The sequence below is a fragment of the Tamandua tetradactyla genome, chromosome 1 (genome assembly GCF_023851605.1).
Source record: "Tamandua tetradactyla isolate mTamTet1 chromosome 1, mTamTet1.pri, whole genome shotgun sequence".
NCBI classification, from domain to species: Eukaryota; Metazoa; Chordata; class Mammalia; order Pilosa; family Myrmecophagidae; genus Tamandua; species Tamandua tetradactyla.
The window spans coordinates 226,061,965-226,086,904 of NC_135327.1; the positions used below are offsets into that span (position 1 = coordinate 226,061,965).

Here is a 24,940-nt window from a genome sequence, read left to right on the forward strand (position 1 = left end):
ATGAGGAGAGGCTAGCACTGTCTTTAGTTGTACCTTAAAGCCTAAGTTCCTTAAGGGAATTTTTAAACCTGTCTTCTGCAGCCCTAAGTTTTTCCATGGACGACAGTTATTCTCTTGGTGAAATCAGTCCAAATGCAGTTGTTGTTGGGGTGGGGGTTGGAGGCTAGAGTAGTCCTGACTGTCCACGACATCGTCTTCATGCCAGATTTACAATTCAGAGTCCATAAGCTGACCAGGTGTAGACATGCATTCTTCTCTCTGTGTCTACTTACCAGCTGTTATTAACATTGCTTGAGTAGCATTTTCTTTTCTCTTGAAACAGACAGTTTTTATTTACCAAGTCAACTAGGAGAGCTACTGTCATTGAATTCAAAAGTTTACTTAGAAAATGAGCTGTTTTATCACTTACATTGAGCAGTGAACATTTTACATAATATTGATGAAACCCATTAATGAAAGATTAGAAAGCCCATTGATGAAAGGTTCATTGTAATAATCAAAGTATTATCACATCTTTAATGTATTTTGTGCATTTATTGCAAATACTTATATACTTCTTTTCCAACAGGTCCTTTAAGCATGTATCTAGCCTGAAGGGAATAAAGGTTGGTATTAATATTTTTAAAATATTGAACAAATGATAAATGTTTCTATTTATTTTAGTTTATTGTAGCTCTTCATAAGGGAATTATTTTTTTATCCATAAGGTATTTAATGTTTAAATGTCTTAACCTTTTATTCTGTAAGTTAAGTGCATTTAGAATAATATTATATATAAAATATTTTCTAATCCCTAAACATTTTCATCCAGTGCATAATAGCTTCTACATAGTTGTCCTGCTTTTTCTCACCTCAAGGCAAAAAATACAATTGCCTAGCAACCCTTCTCCGTTTCATTTTATGTTTGCTTTTCTATCCTCAAAATTATGATTTCATACCTTTTTCATCCCATCAGTCTACCTCTATTCTTTCTTCTCTACCCTCCCACCATACTTCATTGGGAAAATAGAGGTTGTTAACAGGAATTTTTTTTTTTTTACCATCTCCAAAAATATCAGCCAACTGCATGTTCTGCTTTCCTTACTCTCATCTTAAACGTCTTTTGCTTGGAACATCATCCTATTAAAACACCCACCTCCTTCTTTGGATCCCACCACCTCTTGCTTTTTCAGGTCTCCTTCCTCTTCAGCAAATCACTCTCTTTGCACAGGCCCCTTCATCATCTTACTTCAGAATGTTCTAATGTTTCCCCCCTCAAACCCAATCCCCCTCAATTTATTGCTTCCATGTATTTCGTACCTTTCACAGCAAAACTCCTCGAAAAAATCGTCTACAGTTTCCACTTCAGCACATCACATTTTCTCCTCTGCCCACACCAGCAGGGTGACACTGTTCGTGCCATGGTCAGCATTGATACCCAGCCCAGTTGTCCAAGCTTGGGGTCACTTGTGGTTTTTTTTTTTTTTTTTTTTTTTTTATTAACGGAAAGAAAAAAAAAAAGAAATTAACACAACATTTAGAAATCATACCATTCTACATATGCACTCAGTAATTCTTAACATCATCACATAGATGCATGATCATCATTTCTTAGTACATTTGCATCGGTTTAGAGGAACTGGCAACACAACAGAAAAAGATATAAAATGTTAATGTAGAGAAAAGAAATAAAAGTAGTAATAATAGTAAAAACAAACAAACAAACAAACATAAAAAAAGCCAAAAAAAACCCTATAGCTCAGATGCAGCTTCATTCAGTGTTTTAACATGATTACTTTACAATTAGGTATTATTGTGCTGTCCATTTTTGAGTTTTTGTATCTAGTCCTGTTGCACAGTCTGTATCCCTTCAGCTTCAATTACCCATTGTCTTACCCTGTTTCTAACTCCTGCTGGACTCTGTTACCAATGGCATATTTCAAGTTTATTCTCGAATGTCCGTTCACATCAGTGGGACCATACAGTATTTGTCCTTTAGTTTTTGGCTGGACTCACTCAGCATAATGTTCTCTAGGTCCATCCATGTTATTACATGCTTCATAAGTTTATCTTGTCTTAAAGCTGCATAATATTCCATCGTATGTATAGGGTCACTTGTTTTTAATTTACTTCACCTTGAAGTCTTTTCAGTACAGCTTCCCACCCCCTTTCTGAAATACTTTCTTCTGCTGGCTTCCATTTCCTGTCAGTATTTGATTTTCCTTCTACCTCTACGACTGTTTTCCTGGCTTTTCTGCCTCCGTCTGCCTCTGCCTAATGTCCGAGTGTCTAATATCTAATCGTTGGCCCATCTGCGGTGGTTCAGACCCCTCTTTCTTCTCCATCTACCCTGATTTCCTCGGTGGTCTAACCCAGAGGTCTCCCAGTCTGCAAGTCTTGCCCTCTCCCACCAGCGCCAGTTCCTGTAGACCACAGCTTACTGCCATCTTCCTGTGAGCCAGAAGTTAATAAACACTTCTGGCTCATGTGGCCACACTGACCTTGATCACCCCCAAGTCTGTTTTCCCCACTGCCCCCTCTCACTAAATCCACCTCTCTCCACCTCATTGCTCAAGTCAAAAGTCTAGGAAATTCGCCTTGGTTCTTCTTTTCCCTCTTCCCCCAAATCCTGTACACTTGACCCCCAAACATAGCCTCAACGTTATGTTTCTCTGACCCTCACTTATGCCACTTGAGACCATGTCACCCCTCCCTAGGATGACCCCAGTATCTCCTGCTTTCACATTTATGGTCTGTAGAGTCTCTGCACACAGATGAAAGTGATCTTGGAACAATATTATCAGATCATGCCACATCCTGATTAAACACTTAATGCTTCTCTGCATTGGCTATACATTCCCCCTAACTTTCTTCTCCCCTGAATTTTCATAGTTGGCTCCTTCCTAAAAGTTTTTCTTCCACATTTCAACTTACATGTCATTTTTTTTCAAAGAAGTGTTCCTTTGGAACCACCAATTTAGAGTTACCACTCAGCTGTTTCTTATTGCCTCTCCCTGTTTTCATTCTCTTGTTAATCACGATCCGGTCCTGTGCTTGTTTTTAATTATTTATGTTTTCCCACTAAAATATGAACTCCTTGAGAGAAGGGAAGTTAAACCAATTCTTTTTTTTGTGTGTGTGTTTAAAATCTTGCTTCCCATGACTTAAAAATGGTGGTTGTCAATTCACAATTTATTTTTAACAAAACTGGAAATTTTACTAATATATTTTACTAATATAATTTTTTTATTTTATTTTTTTATTAATTAAAAAAAATTAACTAACATAACATTTAGAAATCATTCTACTAATATAATTTTACTATATATTTTTATAAAGGAAAAACTTTGGCATTGACAGTGTTTTTCTGGCCTTGTTCTGTAGCTCACAGACAGCCAAAGGTCATCGGAAGACTCTGGGTCTAGGAAGGATTCCTCGTCAGAGGTCTTCAGTGACGCCGCTAAGGAAGGCTGGCTCCACTTCCGGCCCCTGGTCACCGATAGGGGCAAGGTATGTGTTCTGTCAGCTATGATGGGTGCCAAATAGACAGACCCCAACAAAGAAAGCATAAGATGAAGTGTAGATACACCAAATGGCAAGATAACCAGACGAAAGAATGGAAAAAAATTATTTATAAACATCATTTTCTTCTAAAAGGAAAAATTATTTTTAAAAAATTCTAATCATTGGCTTAATTTTTTACTTTGCATCCTATGTATCAGGTACATATGGAAATATCTTATACTTTGGCAGTGTAAAAAGAAACCATGTTTAAGAAGAAACTCCACTTTATTCATTAGTTTATTAACCATAGATTATCACAGAGGAACCCTTTAAGAAGTGGCATTCTCTATATAAATGATATTAGAATTTTATTTGTCTCTTTCTAGCTTATGCTTATAAATTGCCTTTATAATTTTCTTGTTTCACTTTAGTTTGCAAATCATTGAGTTATATATAAACGAATATCACAATATCAATGTGGACTTCAAGCCAATTCCAATACGATAGAAAATTTACCATAAAAATTTTTGTACTACAATAATTGAGGCCGCTAAATTTTTAGAAAAATTAAACACTGACAGAAGAGTTTACAGTTTTTAAGATAGCCGACCTTGTTGTTTGGCCATGTAAATTTGATGGATGTTATTAACGTAGTTTGTTATTTGTGTATATTTTTTTGGAATTCCCTCATGCATTGTCTTGTCATTTGTATGCTGTAAAACTTGTCTTAAACCCCACTTTTACTCTAAAGATTTTCCCCACTTTTTTATTTTTATTTTTATTTTTTTTTCTTGTTTTATTTTCTTTCTTCAAATACTAAAAGACAAGAAACAAATGCAAACACTCCTATTTTTCTTTGAAGTATTGCTTGAGTATTACAGAATTCCATTAAGGAAATGGCAGCTCTCTAAGGGGGCAAACTAAACTATCCTAATAGATATCATTGACCAATAGTAATAAATTACCACCAATAAGAACCTTCACTCCTACCACCATCATTATCTCCTACAAATCGTAGCAAAAAAAAAGAAACACTTTGGCAATAGAGCTTTTTCATTATTGTGACCAATGAATAATTTCTTATTCTTACTTTAAAATATTTGAAATTTTTTGACATCATAAAACAGGTAGATTGTCAACAGTATATGAATTTTTCCTTTGTTTAGGTAAAGATAAAAATCATTAACAAAGCAACTATTCATAGCTCTAAGGTCTGTCCTTATATGCTTTCGAATCGTCCCTCAGAGAAAAATGAATTTGGTAACACATAATTCTACAATGTCCCTAGCACAAAGTACAAAGTACAAAGTCTGAATAATATTGACTTAGTAATATCTAGTCATGTTAAAATTGATGTCCCATTTTTTACCTGAATGAGCTTTACTTACATGTTACAGATCACACATTTTATGCCTTTTAAGCAGACATATTGTTTTCCAACTTTGAGTCAGCCCCTCCAGAGCTGAATTCTGCTTTATATTAGGTATTAGAGCCTACCCATTGATGGCAACAAAAGATGTTATATTCAGTACATAATATATGTAATAGAAAATAAATAGTAGTCACAATGTAACATACTTCAAGAAAATTTCAATTTGAAACTATTTTTGAAAAACCTCCCATTCTCTATGCTCATTGGAGTTCCAGTTTTTTTTTGTTTTTTTAATTAATTAAAAAAAATTAACTAACACAACATTTAGAAATCACTCCATTCTACATATACAATCAGTAATTCTTAATATCATCACATAGATGCATATTCATCATTTCTTAGTACATTTGCATCGATTTAGGAAAAGAAATAGACAACAGAAAAAGAAATAAAACGATAATAGAAAAAAATTTTTAAAATTTTAAAAAAATTAAAAAAATAATAATAAAAAACTATACCTCAGATGCAGCTTCATTCAGTGTTTTAACATAATTACATTGCAATTAGGTAGTATTGTGCTGTCCATTTCTGAGTTTTTGTATCCAATCTTGTTGCACAGTCTGTATCCCTTCAGCTCCAATTATCCATTATCTTACCCTATTTCTATCTCCTGATGGTCTCTGTTACCAATGACATATTCCAAATTTATTCTCTAATGTCGGTTCACATCAGTGGGACCATACAGTATTTGTCCTTTAGTTTTTGGCTAGACTCACTCAGCATAATGTTCTCTAGGTCCATCCATGTTATTACATGCTTCATAAGTTTATTCTGTCTTAAAGCTGCTTAATATTCCATTGTATGTATATACCACAGTTTGTTTAGCCACTCGTCTGTTGATGGACATTTTGGCTGTTTCCATCTCTTTGCAATTGTAAATAACGCTGCTATAAACATTGGTGTGCAAATGTCCGTTTGTGTCTTTGCCCTTAAGTCCTTTGAGTAGATGCCTAGCAATGGTATTGCTGGGTCGTATGGCAATTCTATATTCAGCTTTTTGAGGAACCGCCAAACTGCCTTCCACAGTGGTTGCACCATTTGACATTCCCACCAACAGTGGATAAGTGTGCCTCTTTCTCCGCATCCTCTCCAGCACTTGTCATTTTCTGTTTTGTTGATGATGGCCATTCTGGTGGGTGTGAGGTGATATCTCATTGTGGTATCCACAGTTTTTATCCTTCCTCTTCTAAGGTGAATTAGCAGCAGAGCAGACACCTACCCACGAGCTTAGGTTTGTGCATGCTAGCAAGAGTGGCTGCTTATCCTGGAAGGAGGTTTAGCCAAGCGTTGTGTTGGTGAACTGTTCCATGTTTTCTAGCGAGTTGGTGGAAGCATCCGGCCGTGGAAGCAGATGTATGTTGTACTTCGAGGCCATTCACTTTACTTGTACAAGGACAAAAGGGAACAGACAACTCCGTCTGAGGAGGAGCAACCCATCAGTGTCAATGCATGCTTGATAGATATCTCCTACAGTGAGACCAAGAGGAAGAACGTGTTCCGACTCACCACGTCAGACTGTGAGTGCCTGTTTCAGGCTGAAGACAGAGACGATATGTTAGCGTGGATCAAGACCATCCAGGAGAGCAGCAACCTGAACGAAGAGGTAATGACACTTGTTCCATTAGTGCAGGTGGGGAAGACACTTTTGCCAGAATCTGATACATATTAAAGATATATATATAGTGTGTGCTGTTTTCTCTGAGGAAATAGCACTTGAGCAAAATTAAAACTCATGTGTACCTATTTTATATTATTTTCACTTACTGGAAGATCCCATTAGTGAACTAGAGAAATAGGTTATTCTTATACTCTGCATATCTTCTCAGAGCAGTGAATCAAGGGTCAAGAGCCAGAGTTCCTCATCCAGTCATTTCCTTTATGACTAAATAATTCCATATCTGTTCCCTAAGCTCAAAAATAGGGTTGTTATGGGGCTTAAGTTATAGCAGAAATGCTTATCAAAACAAACTACTCTGTAAATGCAAAGTGAAACTGATTTAATGATTATCGCTAATGGAATTATACAGATAAGACTATAACCTAGCGTATTATAATACAATGACTGGTTTCTAAGAAAATTTGCATCATCAAAAATCATGTTATAAGCCAGGTTTTTTTGAAAATGAGGCTCACAACCAGCAAAATATTTTTACTAAAAAACTTTAAGTGCTGATAGTTTGGTGTTTTTTTTAAAGTACTGAACAAATCCAGCAGTGATTGTATCTAGCTTTTGCTCATGGTTACTTTTCTTTTCGTGTCATTAACACAGTTTTTCGTACACAGTTATCTCACTGTTTGTACCCCTTGCTAAGACAAAACAAACACCAAGTTCCTTTCATTGTTCAAAGTCCTCGGAACACACATGCACTAACTAACTGTAAGGTCATGTGGATTATGTGTTCTAATTTAGTCATTTCCGCCATATACAGTTCAGATTGTGGAGCTTTACAACACAGAAGTGTCTGAGCTTTTTTCTCTGCTCGTTTTGCCTTGCCTTGCTTGTAGCTGAAAATTAGCATCAGCCCCTCACCACTGAGGCCTTTGTTCTGCGACCCCCCGCTGAGAGGAAAGACCTGAGTTTTTGTAAGATCAGCAGGGAGAACAGGAGCCTGGATCTAGAGTTTAGCACCAAGTTACAGTTCCACGGAGTTCCCGTTTAATCAACACTTAGTAACTCTGCACCGGGCGTCCACCAGGCAGTAGATGCAGTTATTAAAATCTCATGCCCTGGTTTTAGCAAGACCTGGATTCCGTTGCTCCATCACTTACTCACTTTGCAATGGTGGCAGGTTACTTGGTCCTGCTGGGCTTCAGCTTCTTCGTCTGTGAAGCAGAGTTATTTAGAGGCCTGGACATTAGAGTGATTATGAAAAATGAAACATAAGACTTGGCAAATAATAAATATTTAGTTAATGCCACCACTATCATCACTGTCAGCAGCAGCAGCATGTAATTTTTTTTATATTTCTCCCTACATACACACACACTGAGGCAGAGACATCATCATGTAATTCTAAGACACAGGTACTTCTTCCCAGGGTTATAAATGAGAAAATAATAATGTTTAATACTCACTGAGCTTATACCATATGCCGGATGCTATTTTAAGAACTTTGCATGAATTAATCTCTACAGCACTATGGATATGTACTGTTACGATCATCCCATTTTACTAACAAGGAAACTGAGGCAAAAAAGGTTAAGTCAGTTCTCCAAGGTTACCTGAGGGTTAGAATTTGAAGCCAGGCAATCTTATCTCACATCTTAACCAAAAGATCTCTCAGTGGGTTAGTGGGAAAAGTCCTTTTGAATCCAAGATTGTTTATTCCAAAGTCTATTCTCTGTAAATTGTGTTATCTTTCATTATATTAAAATGAGACAAATTCAAAAAAAGAATTTAGGGACACCTGTCAGTATATAATTGGAGTTAGGAAAAGAAAAAGCCAGCACTTTATGGTCAGAGTTAACCTGTTGAAGTTTAAAAAAAAAAAAGAGTTTGAGCTTTTCTCATCTGTTAATCTAACTGCCGCTTTTGATACTAATTGATCCTACAAATTAATCATTAACGAATTCTGACATTTTACCTGTATTTACCCATCCTTACCTGTATTATTTTTAAATGCTGATCATGATGGGTTAATTCAATAAGTTATTTGCTGATCCTACTCTAGGTATTTCAGGGATACGGAAAATAAACAGAACACTCTTGTCAACTTCTGCATGGTGAGATACAGAATAGAGGTTTTAAAACAGTCCCATTGAGAGTAAAGTATAGTGTTTGTATCTCCAAGTAGTGCAGTAGAAAGCCTCAGGACAAAGTAGGGTCACTATCCATGGTTAGAAATTGACTTTCTAATCTCTCCTTCTATTTAATTCTGTAGGACACTGGAGTTACTAACAGAGATCTAATTAGTCGGAGAATCAAAGAATATAACAGTCTGATGAGGTGAGCATTCCACTGCCATGCCTACATGTTAATTTGAGTGTAAAATAGGTAATTGCTAAGAAACCCTCATTTCCTTCAGCAGCAAAGCAGAACAGTTGCCAAAAACACCTCGGCAGAGTCTCAGCATCAGGCAGACGTTCCTTGGTGCTAAATTGGAGCCAAAGACTCAGAGCCCACACTCTCCGAAGGAGGAGTCTGAAAGAAAACTCCTCAGTAAAGGTATCGGTGCTAACTTTCTCAGATAGGTTTAACAAATATGAAGTGAATTAAGTGGGATTTTAAAGAAACGTTGATGTGTTTCCATACCGTTCGTACTGGACCCAGCCCAGAGGACAGGCTTGTTCCAGTCCAGGCTGTCAGCCTTTTCCTGAGATACCAGTTTTTGTAATAAAGACAAAGTAATGGGAAATACAACACATACTTCTGCTAACAAGACATTACAAGTTTGAAGGGATTCGGGTCATGCGCCATTGTTTTGAGATAAAACCATTATATTTCCTTTTGCTAAAAGTCTCACTATGAAGATGGTACCTTGATTTTGTTTTCTTGACTGTTAAAGAAAATCATAATACTGTGTGTAAGGGGTGAAGATGTATCATTGATGCCTGTTAAATCATAAGGAGTGCTAAATTAGGAGGAGCTAATTTAGATATTTTTGATAAGTGTAGGATATGTTGTAATGCATCACAGGACTCCGATTCATGTTAACGTATTAAAGGATTTTTAAAGCCATGATTTAAACTGTCTTGTTTCCATTTTCTGTTCTATGTTGTTTTATTTTGAATAACAATCAAAAGATGACACCAGTCCCCCAAAAGACAAAGGCACGTGGAGAAAAGGCATTCCAAGCATTGTGAGGAAGACATTTGAGAAGAAGCCTGCTGCCACCGGGACCTTTGGAGTCCGGCTGGATGATTGTCCGCCAGCGCACACCAATCGGGTAGGAGAGGGTATTTCCTAGAGCCCATCCTTCCATTATCAGTAAAGGATCGGAGTAGGCAGCCTTTTGGGTAATAGGGAGGGTCTGTCAACTGTCGAGTGTTTTCTTCTGCATAGCAAGAATATTGAATTTCTGCTTCATAGCAACTAAGCATGTTGAACTAGTGTGTGGGGGTTTGAGATGGGGGTGGAATCTACAGTGCATTTTTCTAATGTGTCGACTCTGACACACAACAGTTGTTAAGTCATTAGGTGTGTGTTAAATGGTGGTGGTGGGCAAGAATTCTTTTACAGATCACTTGGTTTTTGTTTTTGTTTTTTTTTGCATGGGCAGGCACTGCCGGCATGGCAGGTGAGAACTTTGCCTGCTGAGCCACCTTGGCCTGCCCTCTTTATAAATCACCTATGTTTTTGCTTTTAGCATCCTAAAATAAGAATGAGAATGAGGCCCTGATTAAGAAAGTAGAATAAATTTAAACTTGTGTGTGTTTAAATACCCATGTTAAGATTCAGATCAAGAGTTGACTGATTACTCTCTTCTCTTCTTTTTTTGACTTTATTCTCCTTTATTCAAGGCTCTACTGTCTATACGCTCTCCTTACTTACTCTTATTCCCTCTTTAGACTCTCATTTCCCAGTGGGCCCATCTCTTCCTGTCTTAGCCTTTTCATCCTCTTCCTACTCTCTTCAATATCTCTTGCTGGTTTTATCTGCTCCCAGCTCTGCAGTGTCACTATTCTTTATTTTCTCTACATCACGTGGTAGCTATGAATATACTTTTAGATGAAGAGTGCCTTTTAGCTAAGATGTATGACTGGCTAAATATAAACATGTATAGTATTAAATAAAATGTCTACTTCTTGTCTTGCAGTTTATTCCATTAATAGTTGATATATGTTGCAAATTAGTTGAAGAAAGAGGTCTTGAATATACAGGTATTTATAGAGTTCCTGGAAATAATGCAGCCATTTCAAGTATGCAGGAAGAACTCAATAAGGGAATGGCTGATATTGATATACAAGATGATGTAAGTGTCTTTATTTCTAATTGATTAACTGCTCTGTTTATTTTTTTTCTTTCGTGGTGTTGACTATAAAAATACTGTATTTCTGTTTTGCATGGCTAGAAATGGCGAGATTTGAATGTGATAAGCAGTTTACTAAAATCCTTCTTCAGAAAACTCCCCGAACCTCTCTTCACAAATGGTGAGTTAACTCCCATGAAAAATAACTGCTGAAACAGTTCGAAATTATAATTGTTAGAAAACTATGTATAGTTCATATTAAATCAAACCAGGAAAAAAAAACGTTTTTGTTAAAAGAAATAGGGGGTTTTCTTTTGTTCTGATTTATATATTAAAAGCATATGTGGGTTTTCTAACCATTTAGATTTATTTCTTCTGATAAATTTCAATGTAGAATAATTTCTAAAACATTTTCTAGCATCAATAAAGAGTATGTTGTCGTTTTTATCATTTTACCCATGTTTCCAGTAAAATATGTTATTGTTCTCAGTCAAAATCCTCAGCATAAGAACGTACACTCACTAGGAAAATCGGCCATTTTTCACTCAAGACAATTATTTGTGAGGTACATAAAACAGTTTACTAGTTTGGGGGAAGTGAAAAAATGAGCAGGCTATATAAATATAAGATGGTATCTCGAGGATTATTTGCAATCTTCCAAACTTGTGTGTGTACGTTTGATTTAAAATTGAACTTTATAGAGACACTTAGCTATAACTTCACCTAAGCAATTTAAGATGAATTTGCTTTATTGTTCATATTGTTGTTGTCAGATAAATATGCTGACTTTATTGAAGCCAACCGTAAGGAAGACCCTCTGGAGCGTCTGAAAACATTAAAAAGACTAGTAGGTATTACTTTATATTTTTGGAGGTCCAAGTGAAATCCAGCATTTTCAATATTTTGAATACATTGTGAAAATAATATGTTTCAGATTCATGATTTGCCCGAACATCATTATGAAACGCTTAAGTTTCTTTCGGCTCATCTGAAGACAGTGGCAGAAAATTCAGAAAAAAATAAGGTATGTAAAGTGCATTTGAAGATCTGTTCTTTCAGTGGCTTTAGTTAAAAGATGTTTTGCTGCTTCATGGCAAATAGTAAAAAATGTGTTTTTAATTCAATGAAAACTCTAAAATTCATCAAACTGCTGATCAGACCCTCTCAAGGTCACTCTTGAAAGCAAAAAATTCCAAAATACCAATTACCACATTTTTTTTTACCTATTAAAAAATGAGATTTTATCTCCCTTTACAAAATAGAAAAGATAAATCACAAAGAGTTAAAGTTACATCCTCAAGGCATTGGAAACACAAAACAAGCAAGATAGAGTAAAAGATTAACTAGAGGGGATAGGAGAGGCTTCTAAAACCTAATTATTCAGAAGAATTTAGTAAAGCAGGCACAATATTCAAATATAATCTTATATAATAAATTTGAAGAACATTTTCATTATCATACTACAATTTCTTATGGTATTGAGTTTTTTGGTACTTTTTATTTTTCAGCAACAGTTGAAAATGTGCTAATAATAATCCCACAAAAAAGTAACTCTCCTTTCTCAGTAATTAAATAACAATTTTTATCGTCTAAGGTAAATATAGTCTTCAGGTCATATTTTAAAAAATTGAGACTTTAGAAAACTTGCATTAAAATTGAATACCTGAAAATATAACATCTTGTTAGAAGCTCATTTGTGCCTTCTTATTAAGTTTCTGATTTCAATAACAAATCTTCATGATCATCTTTAACCTCTTATCCCTATAGAAATGGACAGGATATATAACTTGCCTACTACTATCACTTCAATTTTCCCACTCACGTTTATACAAAAAGGTAAAAGGTGTAATCTAAAGCTCTGGGTTGGGGAACAGAACAATAGAGGAGTTTTAGACATGTCTAGAAAGACGAGAAGCTGGGAACGAGGGAGAAAGATACAATTAAATCCTTCGCACATAAATTCTAAGATGTTCCACTCACATACTTACCAGATTCTCCTTTAAATAGTGGAGAATGGAGAAGACATGTGAGGTACTTTTGTTTTGTTTTTTTTGTTTTTATTTAGATTTTTAACTTTTTTTATTGTATAGTATAACATATATACAAAGCAAAGAAATAAAAAAACAATACTTTTCAGAGCACTGTTCAACAAGTAGTTACAGGACAGATCCCAGAGTTTGTCATGGGCTATCATATGATCCTCTCATATTTTTCCTTCTAGCTGCTCCAGAATATAGGAGGCCAGAAGGAATAAATATTTTTTTATCATCACAGTAGACTTTTTTCCTTCTTTTTTTTGTGAAAAATAACATCTATACAAAAACTATAAATTTCAAAGCACAGTACCACAATTAGTTGTAGAACATATTTCAGCATTCTGGGTTACAATTTCACAATTTTAAGTTTTTACTTCTAACTGTTCTAAACTACTGGAGACTAAAAGAGATATCAGTTTAATGATTCAACATTCATATTCATTTGTTAAAACCTTCCTTCTCTGTATAACTTCACCATCACCTTTGATATTTCCATCCCTCTCTTAAGGGGTGTTTGGGCTATGGCAATTCTTAATTTTTGATATTGGAAGGGTCTGTCACTAATATGGGGTAGGGAGATGGAACTATCTGATGTTCTGGAGAGGCTGGGCTAGGTATCAAGACTCATCTGGACCAGGGATACAGCCGGAGGTTGTAGGTTTCTGAAAAGTTACTCTAGTACATGCAACCCTTATGGAATCTTATTACATATTGCCCTAGGTGTTCTTTAGGATTGGCTGGAATGGTCCTGGTTGGGGGTTAGCAGGTTATAGATAGGTCGCAAGGTCAAACTGAAACTTGCATAAGAGCAACCTCTAGAGTAGCCTCTCAACTCTATCTGAACTCTCTCTGCCACTGATACTTTATTAATTATACTTCTTTTCCCCCTTTTGGTCAGGAAGGAATTATTGATCCCACGGTGCCAGGTCTGGATTCATCCCTGGGAGTCATCTCCCTTGTCACCAGGGAGACTTTTACCCCTGGATGTCATGTCCATGTAGTGGGGAGGCAGTTGCCACAATTTTTAAAAGCTGTTTCCTTTTTTCTTTTGACCAGTAAGCAAAATAAAAAAAGTGAGTGTTCTGATTTGTTAAAACTGCTATAATGCAGTGTGCCAGAAAATGGGTTGACTTTTACAATGGGCATTTATTAGCTTGCAAATTTACAGTTTTAAGGTCATGAAAATGTCCCAATTAAGGCATCAAGAGGAAAATACCTTCTCTGAAGACAGGCTGCTGGCATCCAGGGTTCCTCTGTCAGAGAGCAAGGCACATGGCTAGCATCTGCTGGTCCTTCGCTCCCAGATCTCATTGCTTTTGTTTCCTGATCCCCGTGGCCTCCTCTCTGAGCTTCTGTTGGTCCTCGTTTAGCATCTACAGAGCTTTTCTCTCTGAGCTCTCTTCAGACTTCTCTGAGTGTTTGTCTCTCTCTGCTTTTGCTGCTTTCTATCCTTTCATAAAGGACTTGTGTAGAGGATTGAGACCCACCTTGAATCACATCTCAATAGAAATAAGCTAACCAAAAGATCCCACCTACAATAGGTCTATACAGAATGGATTATAAGAACATGGTCTTTTCTGAGATAACAGCTTCAGACCATCACAGTCTGGTTTGATTTTAGTTCTGTTATTTTTCAACTTCATATCAGTTTTGTGAAGAGGTGACATACATACATGATACAGTAGTCAAACCAAATGGCAATATCCAGTGAAAAACAGCAGACATTTTACTTTTTGTTTTGTTTTGTTTTGGTTTTAAACAGATAAATCCTCTTTTTTTGTTATCATCACCACATTATCTCTACCAAGCATTGTCAGATACGCTGTTCTTCCTTATTACTTAATACCTAATACTTAATTACCTACCCAATTCATGTTCGATTTTTCCTGATTGGTTAAAAAAATGTGTTTTTACAATTGTTCATTTAAATCATGATCTGAACAGGGTCCACTTGTATCTAGTTGACTCATCTTAGTGCTAACTTTTTACTGTTTTCATCAATGACTGTTGCTTAAATCCATTATATCATAGAGGTTGCAAAATGTTGGGTTTTTTAACTTTCAGGCATTACTCTTTTTTTTTTTTTTTTGCGTGGGCATGCAAAAAAAAAAAAAAATCGAAGCCGAGTTTCTGGCAGGAGAATTCTGCCACTGAGCCACATGACCCGCCCCAGGCATTACTTCCTAATGCACATAAGCAGAATTACTTTGTTTTCTAGAGAAGAAAAAAAGAGAGAACACAGTTCTGGAATACAGCTAATGCCCTTTTCTAAGGGTGACTCCTGCTTATAAGGTTGTTGGTAGAGAAGATGAGTTTGTTCTGGTCAGTTCTGTGGCTGGGCATGCTCCACAAGACAGTTGCCCACAGTTGTCATGAAGCTGGGTGATGAGAAGAGTGTCAGCCCCTGTCACCCTCAAATGGAGACATCACCTGCCGAGTTCTCATTTCTTTCAGATGTCAGTTTCCTCAACAGTGATGAGGCTACAAAAGAAGTCAAGAGAAAGAGTGTATGTATGTATGTAGTGTGTGTGTGTGAATATGTGTGTGAGTATGTGTGCCTCTCACAAAACACTACAGCCGTGTGGCCCCCTAAACACTATTTTTTTTATCAGTTTGGGTTTTCAGTTTGGCTTCAGTTGCACAGTGATTTTACCCCCTGCTTTGTTTTTAGGATTGGTTATAGCAAAGTTACTCAACATTTTAATTAGATCCTAGGCTCAAAATCTTACACTAGACACTATAAAAAAATCAAAGAAAACGAAAAAAACCCATGCTTTTGTTAGTTGTATAATTAAACAACAAATACAAAATATCATTGAAACAAATGTACAGACATATAAATATATATAATATTGAGGCATTTAGATTAAATACAAGACTAAATAAAGAGCTTTGTGATATTTGGTTGATACAGCAAATGATTCAAAAAGAATATATCCAGGGGGTACAAGGATAGTCCAGTGGTAGAATTCTCGCCTGCCATACGGGAGACCCAGGTTCATGTACTTCCCCCAAAAAATAAACAAACAAGCAAAAAACCAAACAAAAACCAACCACCCAAACAAAAGTTGAGCAAATGGTGCTGCAATAACAGGATTATCACATGGAAAATAATGAAATGTGACCTCACGATACAGCATACCCAAAAAAAGAGTATGTCCAGACTTCGGGTTTTTATATTGGTGGTTGCGATGTACTACCAAGGCGAATTTGGAACCTTGTGTGTATCTTTAAGCACTAAGTCCATTTTTCAGTTTTTAAGGGGGTGAGGAGGTCTCCCTCTTATTTAGTGAGTGGTTTTTTTGTTTTGTTTTAGTGAGTTAAAAATTTTTGTTCATTAATCCAGCTCTGGTAACTCTATTTTTGAACCAAAGCAGCTGCTACCCTCAAAGACTTCTTGGAAGAAAAATGAATGCCACTTAAGCATCACACATGGTCATTAAAGCAGGAAAAATAAATTATATATAAACTTGCTTGTGGAAATCTCAATCAGAAGGATGCATTTTTGTTTCCTTCATCAATCAGCCATGGTTCCTTGAATTCTTCTTCATGAAAAGAACCTTGCAGAAAGAGGATGCCAAGCACTTCCAAGGGGAATGTAAGCCTACTTCCTTAAGAAAAGAAAATCTGATAGTCTCCCATCTCATCCCTATTTCAGATGGAGCCAAGGAACCTAGCCATCGTTTTTGGTCCAACCCTTGTGAGGACATCAGAAGATAACATGACGCACATGGTCACCCACATGCCCGACCAGTACAAAATTGTGGAGACACTCATCCAGCACGTAAGTCCAGGGCTTACGGTGCCAGGAAGTTCGTTGTCATGAGCAGCGGGTATTTGGTAGGACGGAGTTGTAATTTTTTTTTCTAAGAAAATTTCCTTTTTTCTGTACTATCCTCCAAGGTGTATGAATGTTTAGGGGGTTATTTAATTTGTCTTTTCCCCTTTTTTATTTTAAATTTTAGCATGACTGGTTTTTCACAGAAGAAGGTGCTGAAGAACCTCTTGTAAGTATCGTCCATCAGCACTTGTTCTCTGTTATTTTCATTTGGGCCACAAGATCCTGATGCCACAACAGGGCCACCTTCCCTCTTTGTGTTGTCAGTTTCGCACCCTGGAAGCTGGTCTAGAATACCTCAGTATTTTATTTAATGGGACTACAAAGTCGGTGCTTATTTTACAGTTAATTATATGCAAACAGTGTAGAAAATATGAAGCCCATGTGCTCTGCTCAGTAATGTGTCTTTTGCTAAATGTTGTTGAATTTTAAAGAAAGTGTCTTTGAAGAGATGATGAAGAGCTCTTTGTTTATTAACTGTAGACAACGGTGCAGGAGGAAAACCCAGTAGACTCACAGCCAGTGCCAAACATAGATCATTTACTCACTAACATTGGAAGGACAGGAGCCTCCCCTGGAGAAGTATCAGGTAATGCTTGCCTGGGAAGTCTTGATATCTAGGTTAAAAGCAAAATTCTTATGACATGAAAGGCTAAATCAATCATAAGTAACAATTCGCTAGGATTTTTTCTTTTTTTTCCTTTCTACTAATAAAATCTTCCTTTTTTCATGGACCTTAATTATCTTCCAGTGACTCTAATACCATTGGCAGTGCATGAAGTTGTAATGCCTTTTGGAATGGAAATAGGAGGGAAACAAGCATGCAAATCACTGTTTGGTTCTTTTTTTTTTAATTCACAGTTTCCATGTAGTAGTTTTCATAAGGTAAAACAGACCTATGATACCGAATATGCAGCTGCCTTGATAGCAGAAAATCTGACCTAGAATGTATTAATAGTTCTTTCTGAGTCAAAGTTGTTTTTAGAAGCAGTAAGTTAAACCTGTTGAACTGCTATTGGGCACCATTTTCATAAATGCAGTATATTGTTGGTCCCCATAGGTGTCTCAATAAAACTGTCAACCAATTAGTCATTTATTTTCTTCTGTTCCCGATTGCTGCTCTAATGCTTTGGTGAAGTACGGTTTTCATGGGCTCTTTTGATGAGTCTCTCCTGCCAAACTGTTGCACTAATCTGGCATGTTGATTTATACAATGTTCTCCCTTTGTCTCTAGTTCTTGTTTTAGTCCTAAAGGGTTTTTTCAGCACTTGCTGACACAGGCATATCTATACTGATGTTGAAACAGGCGAAGTGGGAGGAGTCTTCCACGCGGTAATGTCGCTGGTGGACTCCGTGGTGTCCCTGATGGGCAGCTGGAACTGTAGGAAGAAGGAGGACTGTTGCCCGCACTGTAGCTGTCTGGTCTGCAGAAACCCCCGATTCTTGTAAACGCAAAGATGGTTGATCTGTGGTGTAAACTCTCTCTCACGATTATTGTCAACAGATCAATACTACTTTCTTAAAAGTTTTTCTGCTGTTTCTTGTTATTTCTGAAGCAGACCCTGAGGAGAAATAGCATGGTATGGTCTACCAGTTCTTAAAGTCATAAAGCATTTAGCCATGTGTCAAAAAGGGGCGTGGCAGGGGCTCAGCCCAGTCATTTTGAAAATCAATTTCCCTAACGTCTCGAACCATGAAATTTCAAAATTGGTATCATCCTGAATAGGGCTAGCCCCTTCCTACCCTCTTTGTAATTGTATAACCTGAGTTTTTGCCAGACAGTAAAATGATGGTCTCCATTTTTCCATTTCCATAATAGCATTCGTTAATAGATACTTACAAAACTGGTAGCAGTTTAACCAAAGTGGCCAAAAGGATCCCTAATACAAAATGGGGTCCAAAGCACAACAATCAGCATTATCTGATATAAAATCAAAGTGACCTGGAAGCAGGGTGAACTTGTGCCCATCCACATGCATACAGTATATGCTGTCTGTGAAAATTGAAGGAACTAAGTTTAACAGTCTGACAAAAATCAACATAAATACACTGAGTGTCTCAATTTGTAACTAGGCAACCAACAATCTTCCAAGTTCTACATTGTGTATCAGTTTCAGATACAGGATGTGGTACATAAGTACAACTCGTAGAAGGTTTCCGAGCTTCTTTATTGCAAGATTTACTATTTAGACCACTGAGTCAGCACTAGCTTTCTGTTTAGCCAGGGCTCCTTGCCATTCCTCTCATTGAGCTGGTTCTGCCTACAAACTCACAGCACCCCTTCATGCCGGTGGCTTTCTGTGGTGCGGCTGCCCCTCTGTTGAGCTCTGACTATCCACTGTGTTCGATGGTTTTGTTTGAGTTCTGCTTTCCCATTTTGTTCTGTGCCTGTCTCCTCCATAAGTTTTGCATTGTTTGTTGAAAGCAGTAAAGACTGGCTAATTCTGAACATGTTTTATTTAACTTCTCACAGATTCAGCTACTAGTGACTCAGCAAAATCTAAGGTAAATTACTTAGCACAATGTTGAAAATTTTGGGGGGTGGGGGGGTACCATTGGGCGGATTGTTTTGACCAATGTATAGATGCCAGTAACTGCCTATGTCTGACAAGACAGAGCAATACAATATAATAACGGGAAAAGAATAGTTCTTAAATAGAATGTTACAGAATAATAGTGGGTTGTGAGCTGGAATGTTGGGTTTCTAGTTATTATACAAAGAACTAGCCTTTTTTTCTCATTTTTATATACAAATAACATTTTAGCAAATACAAAAGTAGAGAGACTAATTTAATGAACTCCACATAACTATCATCTGTCTTCAGCTTTATCAGCACATAGCCAGCCCTGTTTCCTGTGTACCTCCATCCACTCCCTCCTCCTGGGCCTATTTTGAAGCAAATCCCAAACATCCTATCATTTCATCCTTAAATATTTAAGTAGTACTACAGATTAGTTATTATTAATGCATTTTTATATAAAATGTCTTGCCTTTATTTCAGCAAAATGGCTAACTTTGTTATCCATGTTTTATCATAATGTATGTTCCACTGACAGTAACACCAAATTGGGCAACTCTTCCCAACAGTTTTTAGAAAGTTCCCGTAGTTCTTGGAAAATTGTTTAATAATTCAGTTTAACCAGGTATTCTCTGATGAAGCAGTAGCAACTAGGAGTGTCAATAAATTTCAGAAAACGATGTTTATGTTTGGAAATGAGACATGAATTTTATGTCTCAGGTTCAAACACTTAAATGGATCATAAATGATTAAATTATAATTGTTGTAGAAAATGCTGCGAAGTATTTTAATTTTATCATTATATCACTGTCATTTACATTGTGCTAGCCAATGTCCTTTTGTTCCAATTTACTTATTTTGAAAGCTGTAAACCTACAGAAAGGTTGCTAGAATAATAGAGTTCGTACCCAAACCCTTTAACTAGATACATCAGTAGGTAAATTTTGATATACAAAAATATCTAATTCTTCTTCTGAATCATTTGAGAGTTACTTGTAGACATCATAATGCTTCACCCGTAAATACTTCAGCGCAAATCTCCTAGAGCAAGGACATTCTCCTGTATAGTCACAGTTATAATCATCATATGCAGGACATTTAACTTCAATACACAATGCTTTATTACCTAGCAAGCAGTTTTTATACACATTTCCCCAGTTGTCCCAGTAATATTCTTTATCTGTCTTTTATTTCCCTTTACTGGATCCAGTCAAAGCTTACTCCTTGCATTTAGTTGTCATATGTCCTTAGACTTCTTTAATCTAGGACAGTTTCGCAGCCTCTTTTGTCAGAAAAAATAATCTTAAACCAGACAGAGTTGTCTGAAGCCCCAGCCTTACCTCGCATTAGATGTGTGTCATTTACCCATTTCTCCAGCAATCTCTTCGTATAGTTATGGTGGGGTTTTGCCAAGCCTGTCACATAATGGTTAGCCAAATGGTGTAACTATTCATAACAGTTTCTCAATTATAAAATAAACAAAATTTGCCCGACACTTAAGTGATCACAGAACCATAGAATTTTAAGGAGATCTTTAATGACTTAAAGATAATACAGCCTAATTGCTTTTCATGTAAATAAAAAGGACCATCCAGTCTTCTCATTCAGAGCCCAGTCACAACCTTCATTGCCCCAACAGTCTTTAGCAGAATGTGGTAAAATGTGAATACATGTTATGAATGTACTGGATAATTAGGAAATCCTTTATAACTTTTAAAAAACAAAGTTCTATTAATCTTTGGTTTTATTTTGGTGGGTCCTTTTCAGTACCCCAGCATAAGTTTTGAAAATTTGGCAGTTTTATCTTTCCTAAGATTTTCATGGCACTAGAGATACATACTTTCAGCTTCTATGACTCAGCATACTTCCTGGCTGGCCACTTGCTTTAAATGATTGTAGTCAACCTGTATTTGTTGACCACTGCCCCACTGTTTACTTAGCATCAGGCATTCTGAGCAAATTCACTGGGTAATTACAATTAAGAATCTTTTATAGAACATCAACGCAACTCACTGCCTCCATCACAACTTTGGTGAGGATTTCAGATCCTTCCATTGACCTTTTATACTATTAGTTTTCTCATTCTGTTGTTGCCCTAAGATAAATGAAGATATTACCTACCTGCCTTACCTAAGGCAGCTCCCTCAGGGTCCAGCCTGGCTGGAAGGGAAGCCCGAAGAGTTCCCTTGTATGTGTGACCGTCTCTGATACAGTGCCTGGAGTGTCTGGAGTCAGAAGTTTGAAGTCAGTCATAAAATTTTAGTAGCCTTTGCCTGGATTTTATATTCACCTGTGTCAGGATACGGTTTAGCTCTTAAACCAGTGATCCAGCTGAAAGAACCTGAAAAATGCCTGAGCACTGCAAAAGCAGGGAGAGTCAGGAAATCCAGAGAAAGAAACGAGTCAGGAGAGTTAGGTGCCATTAAGCGTAAAATATCTCCCTGAAAGACAGATCCAGGTGGATGGTGCCTTCCTAATATCACCGGGCAAGGGATGGGACAAGCTGAAAGAGTCTCTCAGGTACATATAAAAAACAAACAAAAACCTGATTACACACTGTTAGTGCTTTTCAGGTTTTAGTAGAGTTCATTCAAAAAGAAGTATTTGGGGAAAGTCTTTTCAGAAAATGAACTCATACTGTTCTTCTGTTCAAAGTCTTGCTTCTCCGATTGCTTTCCAGGGCTCTTGGGGATCTGGAAAGGACCAGTATAGCAAGGAGTTGCTTGTATCGTCCATCTTTGCAGCCGCCAGTCGAAAGAGGAAAAAGCCAAAAGACAAAGCGCAACCTAGCAGCTCAGAAGACGAGTTGGACAATGTATTTTTTAAGAAGGAAAATGCCGAACAGGATCACAACGATATTAAAGAAGAGTCCAAAAGAGAGAGTGAGGTGTTGAGCAGGAGACAGAGAATCCTCATTTCAAAAGAAACTAGTGCTAAAAAAGACACCAGCATGGCCAAAGATGAGAAGGTGTTCCGCCGAAAAGAGAGCTCGCCGTCTGAAGAACCCTCTCCACCACACAACTCAAAGCTGGGCAAGTCTCCCACCCTCAGCTGCCGCTTCACCGTGCTCAAAGAGGGGTCTAAATCGCTTCTTACACCAAAGGCTTCCCATTTTGAAGAGACGGGATTGGACTGCATCTCTTTGCTCAGCACATCTTCGCCAGCTTCTCTGGCCAGGTTTCCCCCTAAGAAGTCAAGCAGTCCAGAAACGACGCACGGTGAGTTCTTGGCCACAGTCAGCACCATTGCCTCAGACTATTCAACAACGTCATCGGCAACCTGCTCTACCGGTCTCGAGGCCAGTCGGCTCAGCCCAGAGGTGCAGTCCATGGCAGAGAGTAAGGGAGAGGAGGCTGATGATGAGAGAAGTGAGCTGGTCAGCGAGGGGCGGCCTGTGGAGACTGACAGTGAGAGCGATTTTCCTGTGTTTCCCACAGCTTTGGTTTCAGAGAGGCTTTTCAGAGGAAAACCCCCAGAAGTTACTAAGAACAGCCGGAGAAATTCTGAAGGAAGTGAAGTAAGTTGTTCTGAGGGAAGTTTAACGTCAAGCTTAGACAGCCGGAGACCACCCTTCAGTTCACATAAGCTGATCGAGTGTGATACACTATCCAGAAAAAAATCTGCCAGATTCAGGTCAGACAGTGGAAGCCTAGGAGAGTCTAAGAGTGAAAAGGACACGCCTGCAATAACAAAAGTACTTGATGTCATGAAGAAAGGCAAATCAACAGGGAGTTTACTAACACCAGCCAGGAGTGAATCGGAAAAACAGGAACCCACTTGGAAAATGAAAATAGCAGATCGATTAAAACTGCGTCCCAAGGCGCCCGCAGATGACATGTTTGGGATAGGAAGTCAAAAACCTAGTGTTGAGACTGCTAAAAGGAAAAACATCAAACGCAGGCACACGCTAGGAGGACACAGAGATGCTGCTGAAATAAGTGTTTTGAATTTTTGGAAAATGCACGAGCAGAGCGGGGAGAGGGAATCTGAACTTTCAGCTGTGAATCGGTTAAAGCCAAAATGCTCTGCCCAGGACCTGTCAATCTCAGACTGGCTTGCGAGGGAACGCTTACGTGCAGGTCCCTGTGATGGTGGAAGGACCGGAGACCCCCGAGCTGAGGGCACTGGCTTGTTAGAATTATCCATGGCCGACCCAGCTCTGTCCTTCCCATCCGATACCTTGGCTTCAACGAGTAGGCCCCTTCTTTCCAAACCACCACAGTCACCTGACCAAATAAATGGAGAAAGCTTCCAGAACATGAGCCAAAATGCTAGTTCTGCAGCAGATGCCCAACCCCATAAACTGCCTGAAACCCCAGGCAATAAAGCACAGTCTCATCCCTGTCTTTAAACTGGGGTTTTGTCCACACTAGCAAATAAGAAGCCACTGTTACACGTTCCAGTAACTCTGTAAATATTTTCTTGTACCAGAATTATTATGCAGCCTTCATTTGGGCTGGTTTCATCATTTTGCACTGTGGAATAGCTTTACAGTGCACTACTACAGCCAGAAGAACATATATAAATATATAGATATTTAAAAATATATTGGACAGTTGTACACAGGTCGACAAGGCATTTGTTGCAACTGACTAGATAGCGTATTTCCATGATTACTGAAGAAAATAGCTGGCATTAGCACAGCGTATCTGTTCTTTTGGTTTCATCACTAACAAAAAGTGCCTCATCATACAAATGCATTTGGTTTTTAGGGTGCCATATTGTTAAAATTAGATGACTTACAACGAATAAATGAATGCGTTTTATTGGAAACAAATGTCAATTACATTTACCAGTTTTAACACAGGTGGATACACAACTTCCATTCTTTAGTCATTCCGGTGGATCTCTGAGTTTTATATTCAAACTTTTAATACAGTTTTTGAGTTTTGTGTGACTTGAATTTTTAATCTTTCTGTAACATAACATAACTTAAATGAACATATTATATGTGTATCTTTTCTTCAGATACCAGATTTGATATAAATGTTGTAACATAGGTGTGTAGATAGTGGATCCTGGATGGAACTGGTTTCTTTACTGAGAAGAATATAATTATGCATGAGGGCTTAATGAATCCAAACCTGTGTCATGCCTGTGTGCATACCCAATTAAACACTGGAAATAAAATTTGGTGAACTTTGCCTAGCTTGGAACTCATTCTGATGATATATTTGTAAATGTGTCATTCATTATAACTGCCTTACATGATTAATTGGTCCTGGCTTTAAAAAGTTACCTGCTGTGTTTATGCTCCATCTCTCCTCCTTCTGCAGTGCCTGGCAGGGATCTCTTATAAAGGTGAATGTAGCCACTGGCATAACCCCACTCCTTACATACATGAGTGAAAACGAGTTTGAGAGTCAGACCACTTCTATACTTCCTAGATATATAAACTTAGAATTTGTTTCCTCATATAAATAATGGTATTCATGGTACCTAATTTGGGGGGTGTGTTAGTCAGGGATCTCCAGAAAAATAAATAAATAAATGAGAGGAGGTATATACATGTATGTAAATATTAAGAGATTCATTATAGGAATTGGCTCACATGACTCAGGCTATTGGCAAGTCCAGATTCCGCAGGGCAGGCCACAAGATGGGAACTCTGAGGAAGATTTTTGAGGAATTCCCTAGGAAAAGCTGGTTGGCCAAGTAGAGATGGAATTCTTTTTGACTGCTGAAATCATCACCTCTCCCTTTAAGGCCTTCAGCATTGGATA

The 24,940-nt window shown here is 37.6% G+C and overlaps 1 protein-coding gene across 9 annotated transcripts in view; it reads left to right on the top strand.

Annotated features, from left to right (window-relative positions):
• Positions 1-24,361, top strand: part of ARHGAP21 (Rho GTPase activating protein 21) — a 142,177-nt gene extending 117,816 nt beyond the window's left edge. For 7 of the 9 annotated variants that reach the window (XM_077153677.1, XM_077153661.1, XM_077153651.1 and 4 more), the window contains 15 exons: positions 569-605; positions 3,364-3,489; positions 6,234-6,518; positions 8,797-8,861; positions 8,941-9,080; positions 9,659-9,801; positions 10,672-10,827; positions 10,927-11,005; positions 11,598-11,671; positions 11,759-11,848; positions 16,519-16,644; positions 16,826-16,867; positions 17,182-17,287; positions 19,172-19,203; positions 21,898-24,361. In XM_077153677.1, the coding sequence (XP_077009792.1) occupies positions 569-605; positions 3,364-3,489; positions 6,234-6,518; positions 8,797-8,861; positions 8,941-9,080; positions 9,659-9,801; positions 10,672-10,827; positions 10,927-11,005; positions 11,598-11,671; positions 11,759-11,848; positions 16,519-16,644; positions 16,826-16,867; positions 17,182-17,287; positions 19,172-19,203; positions 21,898-23,568 (3,172 nt within the window). In that variant the 3' untranslated portion in view covers positions 23,569-24,361. The remainder of the gene's footprint in view (positions 1-568; positions 606-3,363; positions 3,490-6,233; positions 6,519-8,796; positions 8,862-8,940; positions 9,081-9,658; positions 9,802-10,671; positions 10,828-10,926; positions 11,006-11,597; positions 11,672-11,758; positions 11,849-16,518; positions 16,645-16,825; positions 16,868-17,181; positions 17,288-19,171; positions 19,204-21,897) is intronic. The other 2 variants (XM_077153690.1, XM_077153701.1) reach the window with 1 other exon arrangement.
• Positions 24,362-24,940: the final 579 nt, after the last annotated feature.